General features: G+C 46.2%; 1 protein-coding gene across 4 annotated transcripts; it reads left to right on the top strand.

Annotated features, from left to right (window-relative positions):
• The first annotated feature begins 4 nt into the window (after positions 1–4).
• USO1 (USO1 vesicle transport factor) lies at positions 5–26,110 on the top strand. 4 transcript variants are annotated; one of them, XM_065736591.1, is made up of 25 exons: positions 5–100; positions 181–267; positions 500–564; positions 6,608–6,687; positions 10,028–10,128; positions 14,281–14,383; positions 14,532–14,587; positions 14,802–14,922; positions 15,837–16,015; positions 16,491–16,631; positions 16,759–16,847; positions 17,091–17,245; positions 17,510–17,715; positions 18,008–18,028; positions 20,437–20,547; positions 20,760–20,878; positions 21,210–21,391; positions 21,661–21,782; positions 22,379–22,517; positions 22,803–22,966; positions 23,256–23,342; positions 23,865–23,951; positions 24,451–24,540; positions 24,732–24,947; positions 25,679–26,110. In XM_065736591.1, the coding sequence occupies exons 1-25, from the start codon at positions 35–37 to the stop codon at positions 25,754–25,756; spliced, it is 2,865 nt and encodes a 954-aa protein (XP_065592663.1). In that variant the 5' UTR covers positions 5–34; the 3' UTR covers positions 25,757–26,110. The 4 variants fall into 4 exon arrangements, with proteins under 4 accessions (XP_065592663.1, XP_065592662.1, XP_065592665.1 ...); XM_065736590.1 differs by having other exon boundaries at positions 17,504–17,715; XM_065736593.1 differs by lacking the exon at positions 18,008–18,028.

Below are 26,110 nucleotides of genomic sequence, written 5' to 3'. Positions count from 1 at the left end.
TGCGCGGGGTCGGTGGGCGCGCAGCGGAACTGCCATGAACTTCCTGCGGGGCGTTATGGGGGGGCCCAGCGCCGGGCCGCAGCCCTCTGGTGCCGATACGGTGAGGGACACTGGGAGCGGGCGGGGACCGGGAGCGGGCCTGACGGGGCCGCGCTGTGACCTACGCCCGGTGCTTTCCAGATCCAGAAGCTGTGCGACCGGGTGGCCTCCTCTACGCTGCTGGATGACCGCCGCGATGCCGTGCGCGCCCTGAAGGCGCTATCAAAGGTGAACACAGGGATCCGAAGGCGATCGTGGGGCTCCTTGCGAGGGGTGCCTGGGAGAGCTTCTGGGCGCCTTTGGAGGGGCTCCTGGGAAGGTCCCTGAGGTCCTCGAGGAGGCTTGACCGCGAAACCTCCTGGGCAGCTGTTCCTGTTTACAGGGATGCTTGGATGTACTTCTGATAGCACTGTTTGTGCATGGGGCTGTCTGTTGACAACCCTGTTTTTTCTCCCCACAGAAATACCGACTTGAGGTGGGCATCCAAGCCATGGAGCACCTGGTACACGTTCTGCAGACTGACCGGTAAGTGCTGCTGCTGCAGGCAGGACTCTCAGCTGGTGCCTTCTTTCTGCTGATACAGATAAATTCAGGTCGCTCCTTGCAGTTATATGGCTGGAAGGGAACTACGCTCCTGGGGTCTTTGTGGTGACTGCTTGTACTGAATGGTGTGATGAGAGAGTACTTGGAGATGGACGGAACAGAATGAAAGAGATGTGAGTGATACGGACAGGAGGAGCAGTTCTGAGTCAAACTTTGGTGAACTGCATCTCTGTGTTTCATAAGTAGTTATCTACTCCTGTAAAAGGGATAAGTAAAGGGTAAAACTAAAGTTACAGTATTAATTAAAGTATTTGAAACAGCCCAAACCAACCTGTTCTCAGAAAAATGGTAGAATTTAAGAATAAATAATAATGTCAGTAAATGTGGTTGTTTTTTCCTTAGATGGATGTTAAATTCGTTGCTAGAATGATTCTGTTATGGGAAATGTTATCTAGAAAGGTTCAAATAAGAGATTTGTACCCCCTTCACATATAAGGGCTTGCTGCTAATATGTTTCTATTGTAAATAACAGAGGTAGATTAGAATATAACTTTTCAGAATACAACATTCTGTATGGAATTTCTTTTACTATCCATATATCAATTGGTGCACTTCCATACGTGACAGCACCCACATGGGTAACTTCAGAGCTCTCTGCACTACTCTGATTGAGGTCTCAACTGTTGGATACTCAGGATGTTCAGCTGGTTGTATTGTGACACTGTCAGTCTGAACTTGAGCATAAAGTTTTTTTCATTTTATTTTTAAAAAAAGTCATAAAGGTACACATGGGTTACTTACATATATATATATACACACACACAAAAAAAAAACGAGAGTGTTATGGCAAGCAGAAACTAAGAAAGCAATGATTTAATCCGAAAGGAGTCCTCAATGACTTACCTGGCAGCAGCATCCTGCTCTGCTTAAGTGTTCAGAACAGAGACCCTCTAGTGCTCTCTGAGGGCTGTTGGCAGCCAGGCTCACCTGGCAGGTTCCACCAGCTTGGGGAGGAGCTACAAGCTGGTGTTTGAATGGGGCCATACCATTGATGTTACCTTGTCTGTCTACAGTTCACGTCTTCAGCTTTAGCTCTACAGCTTGTAGGATCAGAGCAGTACCAGGAGAGATCACAAGAGCAGCAGTTGCACAGAGAAGCCCTTCAGACAATGAGGCCAAGGAGCTGCCTTCATCCTTTGAGCTAGATCTGAACTGCAAGGGGGAGTCAGCACTGCTGAGCTCCTTGCTGCGGAGGTGTTGGACAGAACCCTGCTGGGTACAGACATGGAGCTTGCCTGGACTTTGCTAGGTTCCTCTTGCCCCTCCAGAATCAGTGCTTGCTAGAGTTCTGCTGAGATGCATCATGTGACTCAAAAGCAGCTAAAAAAAACTATCTTCACTTTCTGGGTTTTTAGGTGGGGAAAAAAATACTGGTTTTCACAAAACTTTGAATGTGTAATAGGAAATTAATCTGTAAAGGATCAGCCCATTGTCTGGCCCATAGGCTGTTCTTTGTTTGAGAGAAGCTCACTGTAGCTTTGTGTCTTGGCACGTTCGGTTGTGCTCCTGGGGAGCAGAATGCTCCTTGCTGTTGATAATGCAAAGGTGAGGCCTTGGGGGCTCTTTCCACTGTAGGAGTGCAGGCTCAGCTGGCTGTACTGCCCCACAACATTGGCATGCTGAGCTGGGAAAATGAAGGTCTGACAAAGGCAGTGCTGTTATGTGTCAGCAGCTCTGGAGTGTGCCCTTAGCTACAATCTCTGATGGACTTCTTCAGCATTCTCCTGATACATCCTGAAGCTTTCTGCAGAACTGAGAAATACCATGATAATGCTGTAACACAATGGAAAACAGGGCAATGATAGTAGCCTAGCAGAGTCACAGACTGAAGCAAATGAAGATAAGCCCAAATACAGAAGCCATGGATACAGGGGGAAAAAAAAAAATAAAAAAAAAAAAAAAAAAAAAAAAAAAAAAAAAAGTTGCTTACCTTCAGTTAGGCAGGGATCTCCAGCAAAGATACCTTTGCTTCCACTGCCTTAAATGAGGTCTGGAAGGGGTGGATCCTGGCTCCACCCTTCCAGTCACTCAGGTGCATTGCTTGCACCTGAGCTCCTTCGGGTTGGTCCTGCCTTCGCACCAGGTGCTCAGTCACTGGTTCAGGCTGTGACTTAGCATCTCCACTACAACTGTTTTGGATGCAATTTTTATTTGCATCATAGCTACAATTATTTTTACAGAAACAGTCCAACTTGTCAGAAAACAGAAGTCACTGTGATTGACCCAAGCTGACCTCTCATTTGGTACTGTGTTGCTGTAGCTCACTGACAGCCACTGATCTGACTTCTTCACTGCTGCTGTGGAGCATACGAGGGCATGAGGTCCAATATGGAAGGAGCAGGAAAACAGCAGTGAACTCTTTACTTTATTTCCCTGTAGCATAGCTGTACATGGATATGTTTTTCCAGTGGTTTTTGGGTTGGCCTGAGGACTTTGCCATGAGACAGCTGCTGCTGCTTGTTACCTGCCTGACTGGAGATATTCTGTTTTCTGTGCATCAGACTGTGACTGTAACCCACTTCTCAGCTGAGCAGAAGCAGGGGTCTTTGGAGCTGTGTTGGATGAGGCTCCATTCGCTCCCAATCTTTCTGAGCAGGGAGTGAAGAAGGCATGGGGAGGAGCCAGCAGCAGGCAGTGGGAGCACTGAGCAGCAGTACCCTGGTGTGTGTGCAGGGCAGAGCTGATCTGCAGAATGCTGCAATGTGAGAACAGTGACAGGTGTGTGTGTGCTTGCAAAGAATGGAATGATTCAAGATGCACAACTGCTTTATTGTCAGCAGCATTTATCATTTGGCATATGTCATAGCAATGTGAAAAATAGTAAGAACTTTGCTGCTAATTTTTTTCTGATCAAATGAGCTGACTGAAAGTGCTATCCAATCTCAAAGTTATTTGTATTACAGAACACCTCAGCCAACTGTGGCAGCACACCAGTTAGCTGCTGTTTATGTGGATCTGGAGTGAAAAAGGAGCTGTCTTTAATCTTCAGTGCACCTCTTGTTTGTGCTCATTCATTTGCTCGTTCCCTTAGAACTTGAAGTTTTAAACATGGGGACTGCATCAGCTCTGTGTGGTTTCTGTTTCATTTCCAGCTGTTGGCAGCTTCCATTGTCTCATGGCCTTTATCCTGGAATAGATATTACACCACTTAACTTTTTTTTTAATGGATGTTTTGTTCTACTTGTTACACAGTTTCCTTGTAGGCTGCCTTAAGCTCTCTCTCCTGCTTGGGCTGAGATCCTGAGTATTTAAACTCGTTCTATAGAAAACAGACTTCTTGGGCTGGTTCTTCATTTCTGTGCATTGGCTAGGTGGGAGCCTGGTAGCACTCGAGGCAGCATTAAGTGTTCCTGGCTTCCGCTCAAATAGTTCTGTTTGTACATGAGTTAGGAGCAATGATCAGCTGGAGAACCTTCTCCTGGCTGCCTGTTTAGGCATTGCCACATCCCACCTGGGACTGTTAGGAAAGAAGTTTGGCACTGTCTGTTGAGCAGAGCAGCTCCATTTAGCTGCTGGTGTGTAAGAGGGCAGCAGAGTACAAAGTTAACTTGGCATTTGACTCTTTACGTTCTGTTTATACAAAATCTTATTTTTCAAAATTCACCATGACAGTTCTAACAGGTTGAAACTAATGTGGACCTGAAAGGATTCTCTATTTGGATTCTAGGGTACAAACCTGAGTTATTTATGTGCTTTAATTTCCTAACATTCAGAGTTGTGATATGCTTTTTATTAAAGCTGCCATAAGAAGGAATGTGTTTGTTGCTAGTCCTTTCCAGGCAATATGACAGAAACACTCTGCTTCCTCACTATGAAACAGGGTGGAAATTCATGGAAGGAAATGCATTCTTTTTAGAAGATGAGGTAAAAGCTTTTGGAGGTACTCTACCTTGGCAGCACAACACGTGGACACCCACACTGTCATATAGTTCTTCTCTATTGTTGTTTCTGAACTCAGGGGGAACTTAGCTGACATTGCAGTCCGGTACCACATAGATGCCCCAAGAACAGAGGGAAGGTGCTCCAGTGGCTTATTCTGGATTGGTGCTTTGCAGAAAAGCTTTGTCTTCCTTGGATGCTTGAGAGAGTGGAGGTCAATTTATTGACAGAAGATTTTCACTGCAGAAAAAAACTGCAGTTTCAGTCTGAACAGAACAATCAAGGAAATAGTAATATATATGATGAGCAGAGGATGGAAGCAAGGCAGTGAATAGCAAAGATATGATGCTACTATCCTGTTTTTTTTTTCTTCCAACATGAAAAACAAGGCCAGCTTCTTCCATATCTGTATCATATTTGATTATTCTTCTGTAGCTGCTGTGTTCTCTCTCCCATAAGCGAAAAGGAAAGCAAAGGCAAGGCTGAGACTGCTTTTTACCTCCCCGCAAATCTTCAGGAAGTCATTTCCATATTTTTTTTGCAGATGTGGAACTGTTTCAGTCACATGAGAAGGAAACCACGTGCTTTGTAGTACTGTGTTGAACTGAAATGGCTGTAAAGGTAAAAAGAGAATACAGGCAGCTAGGCATTGGAAGTGTACCTGCTAGCTGAGACTGCTCACACAGACCAAACCTTCCTGTATGTGCTGTGACTCACATTGTGGCTGAAAAGGTGCTGCTGTTTCTCTCCTTGTTTCCAATACAGCCCAGCTTAAATACTGGTGATGTGAGTTGTATGACACTGCTGGCAAACCAGAATTGCACACGTCACCTGAGGACAGCAGCAGGGCAAGGTTTCATGCAAAACCCAGCGTCATGGGACAAACAGTACTGAGGGCTGATGGTTCCTGGCTTTTGGTTTAGTGTGAGTGTCATGTAAAGGGCGGTGAATTGTTTCTTTGAGGGTCCACTAAAGCCTTTGCTGTAGTGATGCAAGAAGAGTAGTTATGGATTGCTCCATTTAATCTTCTCACAGCTGATGGGTCACCTTAGGTGTGCTGTAAATGTCATTCTTAATTAGTGACCTAGCAAAGATAGCTGACCTCAATTAGGACTGGCTTTTAAGGCTGCTGGTTAGACAGGTTGTTTGTAGGGTTTGCTGCAAGCTGGTGTAGCAGCTTCTTAAAACGAAATCCCTCCATGGTAGTGCAGAAGCCTTATGCTATATGCTTTCCAGATTAGTGACATCAATATGTAAAAGTTTGAATGAGGTCATGTTTTTGACACTACTCTCCTGATCCTTGCATATGATGTGAAAGTAGCTGTTGGATGTACCCTCAGGTGCCTTCCTGTGTGTGGAATTTTGTTTGAACCAGCCATACTTCAATGCTGTTTGTTTGTATGAGCAACAAAGCAAATGGCAAAAATGATTATACCCTCTTCTGCCCCTCAGTTCTGACCTCGTGTTTTGTTTTAGCATTAGATTTATAGATTGTTTGGATGCAGAAGAAAAAGGACTAAATTAAAGAAAGACTTAGTAAGAAAAACATGTTGGCATCAAAAAGTGAGCTGATGCTGGAGAAGTTGGATGGGCAGCCCAGCAGACTTCTGAGCGTGCAAACCTGTAGTGACATGACCCTGGACTGGCCTGCATGGAAGGTGCTTGGAACTGAATATCTTTGAGCTCCCTTCCAACCTAAGCTACTCTTTGATTCCATGTTGTGATTCTGTGAATTCATACCAGAGGTCCCTCCCAATATGCTGGAGGAATGAGTTGGAAGGGAGGCTCAGGATGGAGTATGTGCTCCTAGTGACATCTTCTGTGGTTGTCCTGTGTCACTGGCTTTTCTGGATGGGATTGCCCCAGGGAGTGGAACTGGCAAAAGTGGTTTGGCTTCATCTAAGGGCTGGGCAGATCATGGTAAAAATGTGGTATTATAAAATAGCCATCAGCATCAGCTCTTCTCACTTGCAATAATGCTATGAGGGGAACTGCCTGAGCAGAAAAACAATACTGTAGAGAAGAAACAGTAAGAGAAGTTGGAAATGAGTAAGTCATTAAAGAAAAGTGGTTCTTTTGTTCCCAGTTCAGATTCTGAAATAATTGGCTATGCTTTGGACACGCTCTACAATGTCATATCGAATGACCTAGAAGAGGAGGAACAAGGTAAGCTGTGGCAGTAACAGCTATATTCAGTCTGAGGGTGCTATTGGTGGCTGATTTAATCACGAGCTGTAATGCTGTGCAGTTTCTAACACGCTTCCTGCATTACTGTGTAACTGTTAAGGCAGTGCAAAAAATCTGAGAGCAGAGCTTGCATTAAAAGTAACATCAGACTTCTTGCTGATTAATTTTAAAATCAACATTACATAAACAGCAGCCAGGTTGGAATGTGCCCACAGAGTTGACCAAGGCTGCAGTACCTGTGGTCCCTGTCCATTTAGCCTTCATTTTCAGAGGCCTTTTTTGACCAGCCAACAAAGCTGTGAGACTGGTAGCTGTGGAAAGTAAGTCCTTGTTCAACAGAACCATCAGTGCTCTGCAGGAAAATGATTGTAGTGGAAAAATCATCCAAGTTACTTTTTCAGAAGATGCTTAATCAAGTTATGAATATTCTGATGGAAGTAGATGAGAGTTGTCCAGTGTGCATGAACTTCCGCCAGTGTTAGCATCACATCATGCTGTGTGTCCTTTTGTGGTGCCTTCTACAATGTGTTATCTCTTAGGTAACTGCAGGACACATGCAAGCTGAATTTTTATATTATTGCAAACTGTTGCTCCAGTTGTCAGTTTTCTTTGCTTCCTTGCTCTTCTTTTTCTGCTCGTGGTAGTGCCTTACTGCCGGGCTCCATAGGAGCATGTTACAGCAGTCTCAGTAAGTGAAAAACTGACTAATGGTTGTTTTTTTTTGGTGTGTGTGTGGCACCAAAAGTGTTGGGAGGAGTGTGGGATGGCTCTTTCCAGCCCCTGCTGGGAGCTCTCCTGGGTCATTTATCTCTGATGTAGGAGGGGAGGGACTATTCCAAACATCAGTGTCATGCTGCTGTTGGAACGCTGCTCAACTTGTGAACCTCTCTCTCTTTTTCCTTTATCTGCACTGACAGATGATTCTGAAGGTAAAGGAACCTTTACTTCTATAAAGATAGTACTTCATTTGTAGCTGTAGTGCTGCTCACACCATAATGCTCTCCGCTGTTAGAAAGGACACTGCAAGGACCTGCTTTGAGGTTTGGTGCTTTTTGCATTCTGCTCTGCAATGCAAACTTGCCTTGGAGCCAAAGTGTGTTCCTGGTTTAATTTCTCATGTGATTGGGGCGTGTCAAATGTCAGCAGACTTCTTGAGATTGGAACAATGACAGATTGAGGATATCACAAAAGTGCACAGGCATGCAGTTTCCTTTCCTAAGAAGCCCCAAAGTTTGGCACAGATCCTTCCCAGTGTCCCATTTTAAGTGATGCATGGTAAAATAGTGCTTACCTCTGCCACAGACTGACATCTTACACTTGGTTAGATGCATCTGGGTTTTGCTGGGTACTGCTTGTCTGGGATGGAGATATTTCTGCATGCAGTCTGTCCCCCTTTTCTTACCTCCTGTTTGTCCACTGCAAAATGTGCAGTAGGGTGCTGCTGCTTCTCTGTCCCTCTTGTAAGCAGCTTGCTTGTGTCTGCTTCCTGGGAAGAAAACAGCTAAACTACATCAGAGAAATGATCAGCTCCAGCATAATGATGGAAAGACCAAAGAACTTCCTACCTGTAATGGAGTCCTTAGGAATAGGCATTAGTGCTGTGAATCAGTTTCAACCTGAAGGAAATGTAGTCGACTGGATTAAGATTATTTTCTTGGCACCAGTAGAAAAACACAGTCTCTGCTTTCTGCTTTGCTGTACCCCTTACAAGGTGCAGAGTTCCAAGGTCATTTGTAATCTTTGGCTATATATAGCCACTCAGCTGCCAGCGGTTTATTGGTGGCTATGAATTCAACAGCTGAAATGAGAAGTGAAAAAAATCTCTTTGCCTTCAGTTACTCCAGTCAGCCCTTTGGATTTGGTCAGGAATGTGGTGGCTTTGCTGCATTTCCTCCTGTGCTTGCCACTTCCAGCTGTGCTATGCCATGGTTCCATCCACAGGCACAGGGCAGTGCCACAGAGCAGGATGCACAGCAGTGTGATTTTGAGGTAAAACATTCAGGAGCTGATTAGCATTGCCATTGCTCAGCCTAAGTTGGAAGAATAAGTGAATGTGTCCTTGTGTTACTCCTCAACAGTTATTCCATGTTTTTAGCCCCAGGTTTTCTATGCTCCCAAAAAGCAATGAGCAAGGAGTCCTTTTGTTGTTAAGCCCAACACAATGCTCAGTTCTTAGAAGTGAGCCCTAGTATCCATAGAGCTGAATTCCCATCCCTCTTGGGCAGGACTACTTCTGGATCATTCATCTGCCTTCACTGTAAAGCTCAAGTCTCAGAAACTGTATTGGAATTGCATGAAATACATTTTCCTCTGGTCTAAAATGAGAACAATCTAAAATTCTCTTTGAATTAGACCTACAGTTCCTGAATTTGTCAGTGGAAACTGCTGAATGATTCCCACCAGCAGCACTGCTATAAGGTTGTGTAAGGTAAATCTGTACATTGTCCCTCAGACAGGAAAGCTGTGGTGTGCAGAGACGCAGTCTGCCTTTGCTCTCTTGGTGTGTGGGGTGCTTTTGCATCTGCTGTCCATTTGAGCAAAAGTGACACATGGGATAATTCCATAAGACTCAGTTGCTGCACTAAGTCAGTTCTGCACAGCTGAAGAGCAGGTTGCAGAAAAACACTTTGTTTTCTTTGTGAAATTAATTCAGATTCCAAGGTGAGAGGTGTTGGTGCTCACCTCTTTCAGAGATGCTCTCCCTTCCTCATGTTGTGGGGCTGCAGTTAGAGGAGATCTAAACAAGTGATGGAGTTGCTGAGGCCGCTTACTTTTGGATGGTTGATATTCTTCACCCTGGCTTGAATCCTCTCTACATGACATACACTTTGCCTTTACCATTCAGTGCCAAAAGATCCCTCTGAGGAATCTTCTCCTAGATCAGTGGAGCCATTGACTATTTTCTGTCTGCTTTTAGATCTCTATGTTCAAATTCTCAGGTCACTAAGAACCATTTGTTCTGTTCTATATCAGGATACTGTGGGGCTGAGAACTATGAACTTGGATAAACAGAGACTGTATTATTTCTGCCCTATCCCCCCCTTCATACTGAAGGAAGTTGCTTTTTGGTAGACTTTCTTCCTCACTTTAAAACAAAGTAGCTCTCAGAACTGGTTGAGAATGGGACCAGCCCCATCTCTTTTCATGCACAACTATTGCTCTGTCTGCTTGGAAAGTTACTTAAACATACCAATATTAATATTACAGCAGTAACCCAAGGCCTTGTTTGTGGTTCATGGCTCTGTTTTAGCCAGAACAAAACTCACAGCTAGTTAAAAGTTCCTCTAATTGCATTGTAATGTGCTGTTGGTGATTGCAGAAGAGAACTCGCCAAAACAAGGTGATGACCTGGGGAGTCAGTTCACAGAGATCTTCATTAAGCAGCCAGAGAACGTCACACTGCTGCTGACACTCGTGGAGGTGAGCGACAACACTGCCTTTGGGATGCTGAGGGATGTGGCATTGCACAGAGAGGTGCATTCTATCATCATGGATAAATGTGGTTTTGCCCTTTTGATGAAGCCTCTGTCAAATGTACAGCACTGTCTGACCTTACAGCAAATGTGGGCTTTGAGATGAATGAGATCTGTGACCCAAATAAAAAAAATACTAATTCCAGATTTAAATGAGGATAACATGGAAAAGATTTCAATTATTTTATGAGAAATAGTTAAGACCTGCTCCAAAACTCACTGCTGCTGCACCTTGTGCCAGGATATTATTTGAACTGATCAATAAATAATCATGGGTTGATGATACTATTGTTAGGATATGGTTCCAATCTGAAGGGTCACAGTTTTCCATCAGCACAGCGTCTTTAGGTCATGACCCATTGAATTCATGCTCAAGGACTGCTTCATTACTCCTAACAGTTTAGGAATTAATTTTTTTAAAGTTTACCATACAATTACCAAGGTTGGAAAGGACCTACAGGATTATCCAGTCCAACCATCCACCTACCACCAACAGTTCTCACTAAACCAAGTTCATCAACACAGTGTCAGAATATTCCTTGACTACCTCCAGGGTCAGTGAGTCTGCCACCTCCCTGGGCAGCCCATTCCAGCACCTGACCACTATTTCAGAGACATGTCCTAACATCCAGCCTGAATCTCCCCTGGTGGGATGTGAGGCCATTCCCTCTAGTCCTGTCACTAATTAGGAGAGTGAACAGGCCAACCCCACATCATTACAACCTCCTTTCAAGTTCAGAGAGCAATAAGGTCTCCCCTCAGCCTCCTCTTCTCCAGAGGATAATCCCACCTCCCACAGCCATTCCTCGTAAGCCTTGTACTCCAGCTTAGCTGCCTGTCTCTGGACACACTTGAAGGCCTTGATATCTTTCTTGTAGTGATGAGCCCAAAACCGAACACAGAGCTCGAGGTGTGGCTTCACCAGTGCTGAGTACAGAGGTACAATCACTTCCCTGCTTCCCTGCTTCTGCTAGCAACACTTATTTCTGATACAAACCAGGATGTCCTTGGCCTTCTTGGCCACCTGGGCACATGGCTGGCTCACATTCAGCTGTGTATCAACCAAAACTCTCAGGTCCATTTCCGCTATACAGTCTTCCAGCCACTCTGCCCCAAGCCTGTAGCATTGCCTGGGGTTGCTGTGACCAAAGTGCCAGACCCAGCACTTGATCTTGTTGAACCTCATCCCACTGGCTTCAGCCCAGGAATCCAGCCTGTCCAAATCCCTCTGTAGAGCCTCGCTACCCCTAGGCAGATTGACACTTCCAGCCAACAAGGTGCCTGTCATCTTCAAACTTACAGAGAGTGCACTCCCATGTCCTCATCTAGGTCATCAATAATGATATTGAAGGGGACAGGCCTCAGTACCTACCCCTGCAGAACACCACTCATGACCTGTTGCCAGCTGGATTTAACTCCATTCACTAACACTCTCTGGGCCCAGCCCTCCAGCCAGTTCCTTATCCAGCAGTGTACCTGCCCAAGCCACGGGCTGCTAGCTTCTGCAGGAGAATACTGTGGGAGACAGTGCTGAAAGTTTTGTGGGAAGTCTGGGTAGACTACATCAAGAACCTTCTCCTCATCCACTAGGCAGATCACTAGACCATAGAAGGAGAACAGGTTGGTCAAGCAGAACCCACACTAGCTAGGCCTGATCCTCCAGTTGTCCCACACCCCTCCTTCCATGTCTGTCCTTTCTGAAGAGCTTGTAGCCATCCATTGCAGCATTCCAGTCACAGGAATGATCCCACCATGTTTCTGTTATGACAACTAAGTCATAGCCTGCCTACTACACAATGGCTTCAAGCTTCTCCTGTTTGTTGCCCATGCTGCATGCATTGGTGTAAATGCTCTACAGTTCAACCCCTCACTCCTAATGCCATTATTGCTCCCCTAGGCTTATCTCTAGGGGGCCTGGTTTTATTCCTTTCACCCTTCATATCCTGTTTAAAGCCCTCTCTGCAAGTCCTGCCAGCTCCTGGACAAGGACCTGTTCCCCGCTTTGAGAAGGATGTTTATGATAATGCCATGAGGAAAAGAGCTCAGTTGTGAGCAGAAAGTCAGTGTCCTGCTGTCCCTGCATGGAATTATGTTTAGCTCTCAGTGGCATTAAACATTCTCAGCATATCTGAACTTTGGTCTCAGTGAGTAGAAATACAGATCTGGGGCACAATTTTGTATGCTGTGATTAATGAATTAGTACAATCAAATTTTTGGAATTTCTCTTTGTGGCTTACAGTACTATAAAGCTACTTGGAGTATGAAAACTGGACTGGAGTTATAAACATACTCCTGAGGTGTGCAATTGCGGTCAGTATAGAAAATCAGATCACTAGATTCATTCATCTATTGTCACTTCAGCTGGGGCCTTAATCTACAACAGGATTGCCATTGATGTTATTAGAGTCCTTTCCAACCTAAGTGATATAACTCCAGCCCATTCCCAAATCCCTCAATGCTACACCTACATAATTCTTGAACACCTCCAGTGTAACACATTGGAAAGCACAGCAACGACAGCAGAGGAGCAAGGCCCCTAGGCTGCAGCAAGTGAAGACATGTTTAAACTCAATAGCCACAGGAACAGAAGTAAAAAAGGAAGCATCTGCTTACCTTCAGAACACCTCAAATACACAAGGACCTCCAACAAGATACCCTTACTTCTTTGTCTGCCAGCCTTTAAATGAGGTCTGGGAAGGGGTGGATCCTGGCTCCACCCCTTCCAGTCACTCAGGTGGATTGCATGCACCTGAGCTCCCCAGGCTCGGCCCTGCCTTCCTATGAGATGCTCAGTCACTGGTTCAAGTCATGACTTAGTATTTCTGCTGCATCTAGGGATAGTGACTCCACCGCCTCTCTGGGAAGCTCTTTCCAGTGCCTTAACACATTCTGAGAAGAAACTTTTCCTAATATACAACCTGAACCTCCCCTGATGCACTTGAAGTCATCATCTCTTGTCCTGTTGCTGGGAAATGAGGCCCCGTCTTGCTACAGCTTCCTTTCAGGGATCAATAAGGTCTCCCTTGAGCTGCCTCATCTGCAGACTGAACAATCCCAGTTTGCTATCATCTGCAAACTTATGAGGGTACACTCAGTACCCTAGTCCAGATCGTCAGTAAAGGGCCGGCCTCAATACTGACCCCTGGGAAACACCACTGCCGCCAGCTGGATTTAACTGTTCACCACCACTCTCTGGGCCCCACCTTCCAGTCAGTTTTGTATCTATCAAAGAGTGTACCCGCCTGAGCTATAGGCTGCCATCTTCTCCAGAAGAATGCTTTGGGAGACTGTGTCAAATGTTTTGCTAAAATCTAGGTAGACTATATCAACACCCTTTCCTTCATCCACTAAGGGAGTGACCTGTTCATAGAAAGAGATGAGGTTGGTCAGGCAGGACCTGCCCTTTGTGAATCCATGCTGGTTGGGCCTGATCCTTTTGCTGTCCTACTGGTGCTGCAGGATCACGCTCAAGGTGTTCTGTTCCATGATCTTTCCCTGTACTGAGGTCAGGTGAGAGGCCTGTAGCTCCCCACATCCTCCTTCCAACCCTTATGCATGGGCATCACATTAGCAAGTCTCCGGTTGTCTGGGACCTCTCTGTTTGACCAGGACTGCTGTTAACAGAAAAAAAAAAAGAAAAAAGAAAGAAAAGAGAAAAACCACATGGGTAAAGTTATAGGTGGAGCTGTGCCTGTTTCGATTAGTGTGGTGTACAATGGCACATAACAGCTGCCACATGGTAAAAATATGTAGTATGATGGCAGAGATCTGGAAGTTGGCAGTAGGGATAAGTCACCGATTCTTTTTCTATGCAGCTGTCACAGTATAGAATCTTCTTTACTAGCAGTATTGTGCTAGCAAAATAAGGCTGCTTGTCTCAATTAGTAGTGATCCAGTGGCTGACCTCAGGGTGAAGTTGTAACACTAGCAGAGTTAGAAGCACAGAAGGCTCAGTGAAGTGACCCGTTGGAGTGCAGGGCTGGTCACCAGCTGTGGGGGTGTGAGTTGACCTGGTGGTTAGAGTATTCCGTAGTTCTTGAGCTTTCTCATTTTGATTAGACTCAGCTTTGACATAATCTACTCTTCTTAATCTGCAAAGGAGTTTGATTTCCATGTCCGTTGGCCTGGAGTGAAGCTTCTCACCTCTCTCCTAAAGCAGCAAGGGCCTCAGGTACAGCAGATCATCCTCGTCAGCCCCATGGGTGAGTGCTGCAGTGTTCTGCTGCTGAGCTTTTAGCTGGAAACTCAGCAAATGTGGAGGGTTGGAGGAGTCTGGAGCATGGGGCGCTAAAGACCTTTAGAAAGAAAAATCTGCATATTTTGCACTGATTTCTGATGTGTTTCTTTCAGGTGTGTCCAGACTGATGGATTTACTAGCAGATTCCAGGGAGGTTATACGCAATGATGTAAGTACAGAGCAGCAGCCATTTAGCCTTCATCATTAGTGGCTTTCAACTGGATGGCTGTGGTGGGTGGGATGCAGTTCTGTCCTGTGATTCTGGCCAAGGCTTAGACTGCTTGTTTCACATTCTTCTGAGAGCTGTGACTTGTAAAAAGTGATGTTCTATAGTAAACTTGGCAAAACTTCAGTGTTATCACTTCTTCCCTCTGCCCGCCAAGGGAGTCTTGTTGTTACAGCAGCTGACAAAAAGCAATGCAGCCATACAGAAGATTGTTGCCTTTGAAAACGCCTTTGAGAGACTTCTGGATATTGTAACAGAAGAAGGAAACAGTGATGGAGGTACAGAAACATCTGAAGCTTTTCCACGGGCCTGTGTTTCTGCCCAAGTTCACAGCCAAATCTATTGCGTGTTGGTGTAGGGGAGAGAAAAAAAGGATAAGAAGAGTGAGCAGCAGTGATGCAGCACATGGGTACTGCTTTGTTTTCTTAACAACGCGTGAGTTTGCCACGAATTCTAGTTTGCAGCAGGATCTGTTTCAGTACAGAGCTATGTCTCTGCTCAGTGGTACTCTGCAGGAACAGTTAGTGTACTGCTTCTGTCCCGGCTGAAGTATTGCAGCTGTGTCGACATGGAAGCATTGGGCAAATCAAAGCTGCTGTTTCTGGACAGCTAATGATTGTGCAAAACTTGATATGTCAACTTCTTTGTGCTGAGAGCTTGCTGCTTTCCCCCTCCCACGTGTCTGTTCCCCCTGCATGTGCCTTGCTGAGGGCAGATTCCCAGCTGTGCTCTGCAGCAGCAGTGGGAGGGGAGAATGTGGCAGCTGCTCTGTGTCACCCACTCTTTGGTCTGATCCTGCCGTGTGCTCTAACACATGCAAGCGCCAAACCTTTGTCCTTTCTATAAAGTCCAGATTGGAAAGCATCCTAGCAGCGGACTGCCTCTTTTAGTGTTGTCTTTCAAATGGAATTGTCTGAGGATTATCTCTGATGGTGTGTGCTCTTTGGGGAAACAATTTTTTGCTTCAGTCTTGAGGAAGAGCCATACGTATGGTTTCATGTGAAATATGCCAGGTCAACATTGATGTATTTGTTCATACATGAGATTCAGTTCTTAATCAAAATGTGATGCTGCTGAGACTGAAGAGTTCAGAAGTGTGGGCTCTGTTCCTTCTGGAGATACCGACAAGTGGAGAAACAAGTCATTGCTCTGCTTCACCTTGGAATAATCTTTTCCTTTGTTGTCTCACCAGGAATAGTGGTAGAAGACTGTCTCCTCCTCCTACAAAACTTACTGAAGAATAACAATTCCAATCAGAATTTCTTTAAAGAAGGTTCCTACATTCAGCGCATGAAGCCATGGTTTGAAGTTGGAGATGACAACTGTGGTTGGTCTGCACAGAAAGTAACGAATCTCCATCTCATGCTGCAGGTAAAACATCGCACCTTTCTTCTGTTACCAGTGTCAACTTTTCTTCAGCATACCTTGAACTGAAGGATGAGAAATGTGTTCTCTGCAGATCAGCAACAGTGTACCTGTATCAGTGAATTACCCTTCCTGCTGCAGTTGCTGCTTCCAAATTGTGACCTTGCAGTGAATGGCATGTCAAATAACTTCATTGCATGTAACTTATAACAGTGATTGGAGTTAAGTATATCACCAGGCATGTTTTATACAGAATCCTTTTATACAGAGTTTGTGTGTGATTGTGGTCAGCTAGGTAGTAAAACAGTTACAGCCTCATTTGTTATTACTGAGATGCAACATCTGCACTGGGGTCACATACTTCAGAATTTTGAAGAGCTACATCAAACTCAGAATCAAAAGGGAGAATTTAGTTCTGTGTTTTAGAAACTCTCAGGCTCATATATGAGCCTCATGCATGCACCTTTCTTTTTCCCCCCAGCTTGTCCGGGTGCTTGTGTCCCCCACAAACCCCCCAGGTGCTACCACCAGCTGCCAGAAGGCCATGTTTCACTGTGGGTTGCTGCAGCAGCTCTGTACCATCCTGATGGCAACCGGAGTTCCTGCTGATATCCTGACAGAGGTAAGAGGGAGCAAATTTTTCCAATACCAAGATGTCAGGCTGAATAATTGTGTAGATCATTGCTCTTACTGAACTACAAAATATGTATCTATTGACCTGTTTCATTTGTTCTCTGCCCTCTTTGCAGACCATTAACACTGTGTCAGAGGTCATCCGAGGGTGCCAGATGAACCAGGACTACTTTGCCTCTGTGAATGCACCTTCAAACCCACCGAGGTAGGGGAGAAAGGTGTATAACTGTGTTGGGTAATGATGTGTTGCACAGTCAATGGCAACGTCCTTTAAAGGACTTGTACGTTCAAGACAAGAGCCAGGTTGTATGGGGGCTAGAACTGGATAATCTTTAAGGTCATTTCCAACTCGAGCCATTCTGTGATCCTGAGACACCCCTCGTTGTTCATCAGCCCTTGTTTCTGCACACAGTTCTGTCGTGATGGTTTTCCTTTGCCTCACCAACAGGCCTGCCATCGTGGTGCTGCTGATGTCTATGGTGAACGAGAGGCAGCCCTTTGTGCTTCGCTGTGCCGTGCTCTATTGCTTCCAGTGCTTTTTGTACAAAAACCACAAAGGACAAGGGGAAATTGTCTCAACACTTCTGCCATCAACCATTGACGGTATGCAGACAATCACCTCTGCAGGGAGAGTTGTGATCTAGAAGAATGTCTTACTGCACCAGCTGTTAGGTTCTGCATAATTATTTCCCTGCAATTGAGGGTCAGATCCAAGCACAATGATTTGGTTATGATTTCTCTAAAACTTGAAATAGATGGCCTTAAATTTTTCAGTGTGTCAACCGTAGGCTTATGTTGTATATACTTAGCTGATTATCTAGCTTGTGCTAATCTGCTATGTGCCTCTGGCCTCTCTGGCAGCCACAGGGAGCTCTGTGTCGGCTGGGCAACTGCTCTGTGGTGGCCTCTTCTCCACGGACTCGCTGTCCAACTGGTGTGCTGCTGTGGCCCTGGCCCACGCGCTGCAGGAGAATGCCGCTCTGAAGGAGCAGCTCCTGCGGGTGCAACTCGCAACGAGCATCGGCAACCCACCCGTGTCACTGCTGCAACAGTGCACCAACATACTCTCACAGGTACAGCACCCTTCAGCCTGGCTTTGGGCTGAACTCCTCGTGTTCAGGAAAAACATTCTTCCTGAGCAGGTGCATCGCAGGAAGGGTTGGTGTCAGCCTGATGAGAGGGAGGGCTGTCTCCTGATTTTAGGACTTGCTTAAAGCTTCCTACGCTCATGGGTGGGGAGAAGTGGCATATTCATCTTTGCCATCAGCAGAGCATGGTTGGTGGTGCAGGAGATTCAGATGCTGGGGAATGTTTCTGCAATGTGTTCTGCTCCTAGTTCCTGAGTAACATATGTGTAACTTGCAGGGCGATAAGATCGACAGACGGGTATGTATTTGTTGGCACAACTGTGGCACTTCCTTGCCCAAAGTGGCCTTTTCTTTTGCCTTGGGTTTGCTGGGAGGTTTCCCTAACTGCTCCTCCATGTGTTCCCACTCACAGCTCTGTGTTGCAGTTGGATTTGGTTTTTCCTGGCGTAGCCATAACCACTTCTTTCTGTGCCTTCTGGGGGTCCACAGCACTCTGGGATAAGGATCTTGGGATACACGGGTGCTTTTTTTCCATGGGGCACACTTATTCACTACCTATCCACCTCATAGATGGACTTGTAAGACAAATTACAGCTGTCAGAAATGCTGTGTACTCAGGCTGCCTGCAGCCAGCAGCTGGTTCCAATCCAGGCTGGGAATGTGCTGCTGATCTCCTGGCTTCTAAAGCAAACTTGTGCTAAACCTGCACTGAATCCATTTCCTATATCGAGCATTAGGGCATGTTCTTCACAGGGGTTTCTGTACCACACTGAGTTATGCAGTTGGCTGTGCCATGAGGCTGTTAATGCGCCTAATAAATATGTATCAGTACAGGTTGGGGGCTGAGCTGCTGAAAGGAGCTCTGCAGAAAAGGACCTGGAGGTCTTTGTATCCAACAGGGCGACCATGAGCCAGCAGTGTGCCCTTGTGGCCAACAATGCCAATGATATCCTGACTGACCAACAGTTGACCAGCAGTTGACCCTGGGTCGCGTTACAGAGTGTGGCCAGCAGGTCAAGGGAGGTGATCTTTCCCCTTTACGTGGTTCTGTGAGGCTACAGCTGGAGTGCTGTGTCCAGTTATGGACTTCCTAGTTCAAGAAAGAAAGGAAACTACTGGGGAGAGTCCAGCAGAGGGCCACAAAGATGATTAGGAGTCTGGAGCATCTCTCTTGTGAGAAATGGCTGAGAAACCTGAGACTACTGAGCCTGGAAAAGACTGAGAGGGAATCTTCTCACTGTTTATAAATATCTAGAATGCAGTAGTCAAGCAGATGAGGCCAGGCTCTTTTTAGTAGTGTGTAATGACAGAACAAGGGGCAATGGGCAAAGCTGCAGTACAGGCAGTGCCATACACACTTGAGGAAGAACTTATATACTGTGTAGGCTGTGTGACAGAGCACTAGAACATGCTGCCCGTAGAAGTGGTGTAGTCTTCTCTGGAGATGACCAAAACCCACCTGGATGCTTTCCTGCTCAACCTATTGTAGGGAATGTGCTTTAGCAGTGGATTGGACTAGATGATCTCCAGAGATCCCTTCTAACCCATACAGTTCTGTGATCCAGATTCTAGTCTGGAAGACTTGGGAAGAACTAAGCATGTAGATGGTAATGTTGTAGTTCACAGAGGTAATGATTTCATTATGTAGTGTGTGGTAGGAGGGGAACTGCACAGTGGGAGTGTTGAAGGCCAAATGGGCTGCTCTTAGGGACAGGAAGAGCAAAGAAGAGAGTGGGATTCAGTGGGGCTGGGCAGCCTGCAGGGAGGTGGGTCAGCAGGAAGCAGCCATGGTTTGCAGCTGGTGTGTGGGCAGCAGGGAAGGGAATTTCTGTGCTAATCCAACACAGCATTGTCCCAGGAAAGCTGTGGACAAATCTTGAGCAATGATTGATAATGTAGCATGCAGTGCTTACTGTGCACACCAAGCAGGCAGGTGCTGTGCAGTGCTTCTGGCTGCACCGTGCTGTTCTGATGTGGCTCACCTGGACCTCTGGAAGTCAGAGGGAACATGATGAAGAGCACCAAATGCTTTCCTGCCCATGTGCACAGTGTCACGTTAGAGTCAGTGCAACATCTGAGTGTAATTCAGTGGTGGGTTTTTTTGCCCTCTTGAAAAAGATTGTTTCTTCCAAGTGGTCATGACATACTGCAAACCTCAGCACTTCGCACTCAACTCTGCAATTAGTACCCTTTCTGGTGTAATGCATACGTTGTTTTGTCTGAGTAGAATGGTATTTCAGCGTTACATGTATTTACCTAGTACAGAGCATTAGGAATTTGTGACTGTTCCTAGGCAGCAGCACGTGGAGGTGTTATAGCAGTGTACTTCTTAAAGGGAATCCTCATCTGAGGTTTTGCACCTCATTCCTTCCTTACAGAGCTGTGTGTGTGGTCCTTCATGTTACCCTGGTATTAATATAAAAGCAGAACTAATTGGTTATGGTTTTCTAGTGATGCTAATTTTCATTGAGTCACATTTGACATCTGTGTTGCTTGTTGGTTTGCACTGAGAACAGCTAAAATGAATGGGTTCGTTCTTGTGTCGTAGAGCTGTGCTCTGCAGAACTAACATATGGAGATTGTCAAAAGTGTGACTTGGGTTTTTTTTACATGAGCGAAAAGGTGAGTTGTGAATTGGTGCAGCTCTTGGGGCTATAAGAGCCTTTCACTGTGGGAAGAGAGTGATGGAGATTTTGTTTCTTTCAGGGCAGCAAAGTGCAGACCCGAGTTGGACTGCTGATGCTGCTCTGCACGTGGCTAAGCAATTGCTCCATTGCTGTCACGCACTTCCTGCACAACCCAGCCAACGTGCCCTTTGTATCCTTGACCTGTCTGCAGGTTAGCACCACTTCCCTGGAAGTCATTTGGATTATTCCCGTTGAAATCAAATGTTGAAGTCAGTCAGTTTGCAGGGGTTGGTATAAAAGCAAACACACTGGGGCAGGAGCTAAAAGGCAAACTTTGGAACAAAGTACTGTGTATGCACTGTCCTTATGGAATATCTCCAGCGTCCTTAACGAGAGCTGCAGCTGACAGGACAGATCGCTGAGAACCTGGGAGAGGAGGAGCAGCTGGTGCAGGGCCTCTGTGCGCTGCTGCTTGGCATCTCCATCTACTACAATGACAACTCGCTGGAAAACTACAGGAAGTGAGTGTGGTGTGGGAATAGGAGCAGGCTGTGGGGAAGGGCTGACTGAGAGGCAGATGGTGCTTTAAGGGTTGGGAATGTTTGGGTGACTGTTTGCCATGCGTGTTCCTTCCAGAGTGCAAATTAGTGGGCCCGACTGGGGAGAGATCACTGGTCTGCCTCATAGCTGACCGTTCTTCAGCTGTGAGCAAGTGGCACACTGAGCAGTACCAGCTATTGAATGCCACAGCTCCATAGTTCTTGAACATACCTCCACGGACAGCAAACTCCATCACCTCCCTGTGCAATTTGTGCCAATGCCTCACCATTGTGATGTGTCTCCTCCTTTTAGAGAGAAGCTGAAGCAGCTCATTGAGAAGAGGATTGGTCGGGAGAACTTTGTTGAGAAGCTTGGCTTCATCAGCAAGCATGAGCTGTATTCCAGAGCTGCACAGAAGCCACAACCTGGCTTCTCCAGCCCCGAGCATATGATGTTTGATCACGAATTCACCAAGTTGGTGAAGGAACTGGAGGGTGAGAGAGACTGTGCTCATTTCTGTATTCAGTGTGATGAGCTGATGGCTGAACTGCTGAATGTCCCATTGACAGTGGTGTGATGGAGTTAAAATGCAGTATCTTCTTTTCTGTTTTTTAAGACTGTGCGTGACCGCTGTATTTTCTCCAAAGTGAGCACTGTGTTTGTCATTTTATGAACTGAGTTACAATGGGGGAGACTATAACTGCTGTGAGAACAAAGCAGATGAATGAAGTAGGCTGTGGCTGATGGCACCTGTTGTTGGCAGGTGTCATAAGTAAAGCTATCTACAAGTCCAGTGAAGAAGATAAAAAAGAGGAGGAGGTCAAGAAGACCCTGGAGCAGCATGACAACATAGTGACCCACTATAAAAAGGTCATCAGAGAACAGGTGAGGAGCAGTGGCACCGTGCTTTCTATGCTTTCACCTTTTGAAAGGTAATGGCTCAAATGTAGCTGAAAGAGGAAATAGTTGAGTAGAAGAGTGAAATAACTTCTCTAATGGGGAATGCAGTAGCTCCCCATAGCTCAGGGACCTGCCATGGCTGCAACCGGCAGCACTGTGGATGGGGTTAAGTAACACCTCTAGACCTCCAGTGAGGTCTGACTGCAGATACCACTGCTGCTTCCAAGGCTTTGTAAGCCAAACACATGTGTAGGCTGCAGTAAGTCCAAACAACACCCAAGGACAATATTTCCAATCTCTTACTCTTCTTTCTCTTCCCGTCCTTGGTGTGAGGATGCTGGAGCTCTCTTCCAGAGGTCTGGAAGGAGTTGGGCTTTGTACCAAACTACTGCTGTCTCCCCCCAGCCCTTTGCCCCAGGAATCCTGCCTGGTTTGGCACGGAGTCCTTCTTTTTGTTACAGGCAGCACCTACAGCCCCACTAAACAGTGCTTTGTTTGGTCTGGGAAACAGTTTGCTCTTCTTTTCCTTCCTGCAGTGCTATATGCCAGTATTTCTGGAAGTGCTCTCTTTTCTTTTCCAGGATCAGGAGCTTGAGGAGTTAAAACAACAAGTTAGCACATTAAAATCTCAAAACGAGCAGCTTCAGGTGACAGTCACTCAGCAAGTGTCACAGATCCAGCAGCACAAGGACCAATACAACCTCCTTAAAGTGCAACTAGGTATGCTTCAGGAAGAATAATGAGCAGTGGCCTCACTGGTACTGGAGATCTTGTGTAGGCTGTGGCAAGCTATAGAACAAGTTCATCTATCGAGGGTTGACAGCGACCAGTGAGAGCTCTGTGTAGATCTTCTGGCAGCACTGACCAATTCCTGTAGCTGTGTTCTCGTGTAAGAATGTTTTGTGTGGCTCTGTGAGGGGGCAGGAGGAGGGCAGTTAGTTCATTCATTTATGGGATGAACAGTTTAAATGATGTCACTGACCTTTGTTATAAACTGTCTGCTAGGAAAGGACACGCAGCACCACAATTCCCATGGCGACACGCTGCAGGTGAACGGCATTCAGCTGGAAGAAGTGAGCAAACTGCGAGAGGAACTGGAGGACTGGAGGAACAGGCATGAGCAGCTGCAGGGGCAGCTGAAGGAGAAGGATGCTGTGATTGAGAACCTGGTGAGAGGCAAAATGATGACAAAAGCCAGTAATCCTTGTGGAATTGGGTGACAGGGCTGTGCTGTGTTTTCCTTTTTTTTTTTTTTGCCATCTCTATAATAGCATCATATCTGATGATTACATAGCAAGGGATGGCTCGAGCAGAGACTTCTTTTTGCTTCACGCTGTTCCTGGGAGTAACCTGTGTAGCTGCAAGCTGTGGTGCTGTGGGATCTCACTTTCTGTTCAGACCTCAGAATTGGATTTACTCTGTACAGCTTTATGTTTGATGTTCCTGTTGCCATTACAGAAGTCCTTGCAGTTGGAAATGGGGACAGAACAATCCTCACAGCCAAGCAGCTCTGGAGGGGTGGAACATGGTGCCGAACTGCAAAAGGTGAGTGGTTTGCTTTCAGCAGAGCTGTGTGAGCAGCAGTAGCTCAAGATTGGACAGAAGCTGTGTCTGGCTACAGAGCTGAGGATGGAGTCCTGAGCACCGTGGTGTTGTTTATGGCCCTCTTTTTGGTGGAGATGCCTATGTCAGAGCATTGAGATGATGTACCTAAAAACAAGTCAGTTTCTTTTGCCAAGTAGTTTCATGCCAGCAACAGCAGCTCAGCTCACATGCTGGATTCAGGAGAATCTTTAGTTTTCCATTGCAGAATATTGTCAAATGTTTATAGGAAAGTTTCCAAGTGTGAGATTCACAGTGCACAATAAGTGCCTGCATGCCTGCGGGCTCCATGATTTTAGGTGGTTGCTCCTCAACAAATACCTGTCAGTGTTTCAAAAATGGACTGGACATTGTGATTGGGAAACTGAGGCTAAGAGGCAATTGCCCTGGTAGATTTAAACAGGATTTTAGTGTAAAGAACTGCTGTGCTGTCTCAAATTAAAAGTAATTTTTTGTTTCCCAAAGGAATTAGAGCTGCTCAGGACTCAGATCAAATTGCAGGCTGCAGAGATCTTGAAGCTTCAGACTGAGAACCAGAAGCTACAAGCCATGGTACCAGTAACACCACCTTATCTTTCCTTTGGGGACAAGCCTTCCTGCTGAGCTCTTGGTAGCTCTCTTTCTATACCAGACTTGTGACAACACACATCAGCAAGGCATTCCAGCAGTGTTAAATAAAACAGTGTGTGATCTAAAGAAATCATTTCTGAGGCAGGAGACCTGACCACAGTCAGTGTCCTCTGAGGACATTGTTCATAGTGGTTTTAACACGGGAATCTAGTGTTCGGTGCTTTGGAAATCTTTTGGAAAGATTTCCCACTAAAGCCTTAGAGAATAGCTTAGAACAAAGTCACTGCATCCTTAACACCAGCATTAGAAAATGAGCATTGAAGCTGAACATAACACACTACATGAATACACTGCTGCCATGGTTCCCAGCAGATCTAAAGCTGTAGGTCCATGGGCACAATGTACAGTTGGAAGGACAGCATCACGTGGTGGTTGTGCTCAAGGACAATGCGAGGCTGTGATTCCATCTTCCTTTCTGCAGAACTCAGCTGTAGATCCCACATCGGGTGCCAGTGTTGCAGTGGCATCAAGGAGCTCAGAGAAAGAGGGCCGGCTGCTGCAGGAGCTGCAGGTCAGTCATGCAAGCTCAGAGCCATGCTTGGGCCTCAGCCCACAACTGTGGCTGTGCAGAAAGAGGAGGCTGGGGGGATTGTATCACCACCATTGTGCTTTGGGCAATGCACAAGGTGGGGCCGGGGGGGGGGATAGGGTTGAATGCCTCCTCTCTGGGAGATTTCAACACAGTTTTTGTCCTACTGTCAGAGTGAAGTCAAAGTCCTTTCAGAGGAAAAAGCATTACTGCAGCAGCAGTTGGACTCTTCCAGCAGCACAGTGGCCATTCTTCAGGATGAGAAGAGCAAGCTCCAGCAGGAGGTGGCTGAGGCCAAGAAGGAACAAGATGACCTGCTGGTGCTGCTTGCTGACCAGGACCAGAAGCTGTCTGCCCTCAGGAGCAAACTGAAGGACCTGGGGATGCCGGTGAGCAAACCAAGGAGTTGAGTAAGGTCTCAGGAAGCTTGGGCATGGCAGAACTTTAACCAATCTTCTTTGGTGCCTTTTTGCTTTTGGGTAGGTAGCAGTTGACCTGCTCTAGCTCCAGCTGTATGAATGAGAAGTCAATCTGGGGGTATATCTGTGGCAATTGTAGAGCTATCACTATAGCTAAGTATAGGGTGAATACCCTGAATGAATAGTACCCAAAGAAAATAACAAAGATAGACAGTATATTTTTGGGTGGATTATCCAGATGATATAAAGACACCCAATGAATTAGGAAGGGCTTACCTGTCACCAAAGGTCAAGGCTCACATGAAGTGCCACACAGGAAAGATCTCCAACAAGAGGCTCTTCCCCAGCAGTGGTCAGCCCTTAAATGGGGTCTGGGAGAGGTGGAGCCAGACTCCACCCCTTCTGCTCACACAGGTGAATTGCCTTCACCTGTGCTCCTGTGGCTGACTCGGTGCTCGCCTCAGGTGATCCATCAGTGGTTCAGGCCGTGATTCAACAGTTCCCATACACTGAGGAATTTTTCCAGGTATAGGACAGGAAGAGGAATGCCACCCCAGCAGATACTGAACAGTTCCATTGGTGGCATTGCAGAGCACTGCACAGAACTGCATGGAATGCTGAAGTCCCTGTGGAGATCGTTAATACATGTGAAGGGTAGAAGGGATGATGTCATTGCTCACCACAGATCACCTTAATTTCAGGTGGAGGATGAAGATGACATTGAATCTGGAGATCAAGCGGATGAAGATGAGGATGGGGATGAAGAGGAGCAGGACTGATGTTCCAGTGTGTGTCACCATGGACATAGAATGGCGTTGTTAGTGGGGGGAGATCTTTATTGGTGTACAGAGCAAAATACTACGTGCAGGGAGCAGAGGGAAAGTGGCTGCTGCTGGGCTGCGTGATGTTACTGAGGTGTTGGGAACCTCTGCGGAGTGAAGCAAATAGACACCGCTGTTCAGTTCCACATGAGCACCCCATGTTGTTCCTGTTTAGGAGCTGCTGTGAGCAGCTTTTGAAGCATGGGATGGCGATGGTGCTGCACAGCGAGTCGTCATGGGCAGAGCTCTGTGCGTTCGTCTGCGTTCTGAGCTTCTGGAACTGTTAATTAAATACAGAAGTGTTTGGTTTAA

Source organism: Cyrtonyx montezumae, unplaced genomic scaffold (assembly GCF_038088225.1).
Source record: "Cyrtonyx montezumae isolate F1298 unplaced genomic scaffold, pur_monq_1.0 scaffold_2, whole genome shotgun sequence".
Classification (NCBI taxonomy): domain Eukaryota; kingdom Metazoa; phylum Chordata; class Aves; order Galliformes; family Odontophoridae; genus Cyrtonyx; species Cyrtonyx montezumae.
The sequence above is the reverse complement of the archived record's forward strand: the minus strand, read 5'-3'. Positions and strand labels throughout refer to the sequence as shown.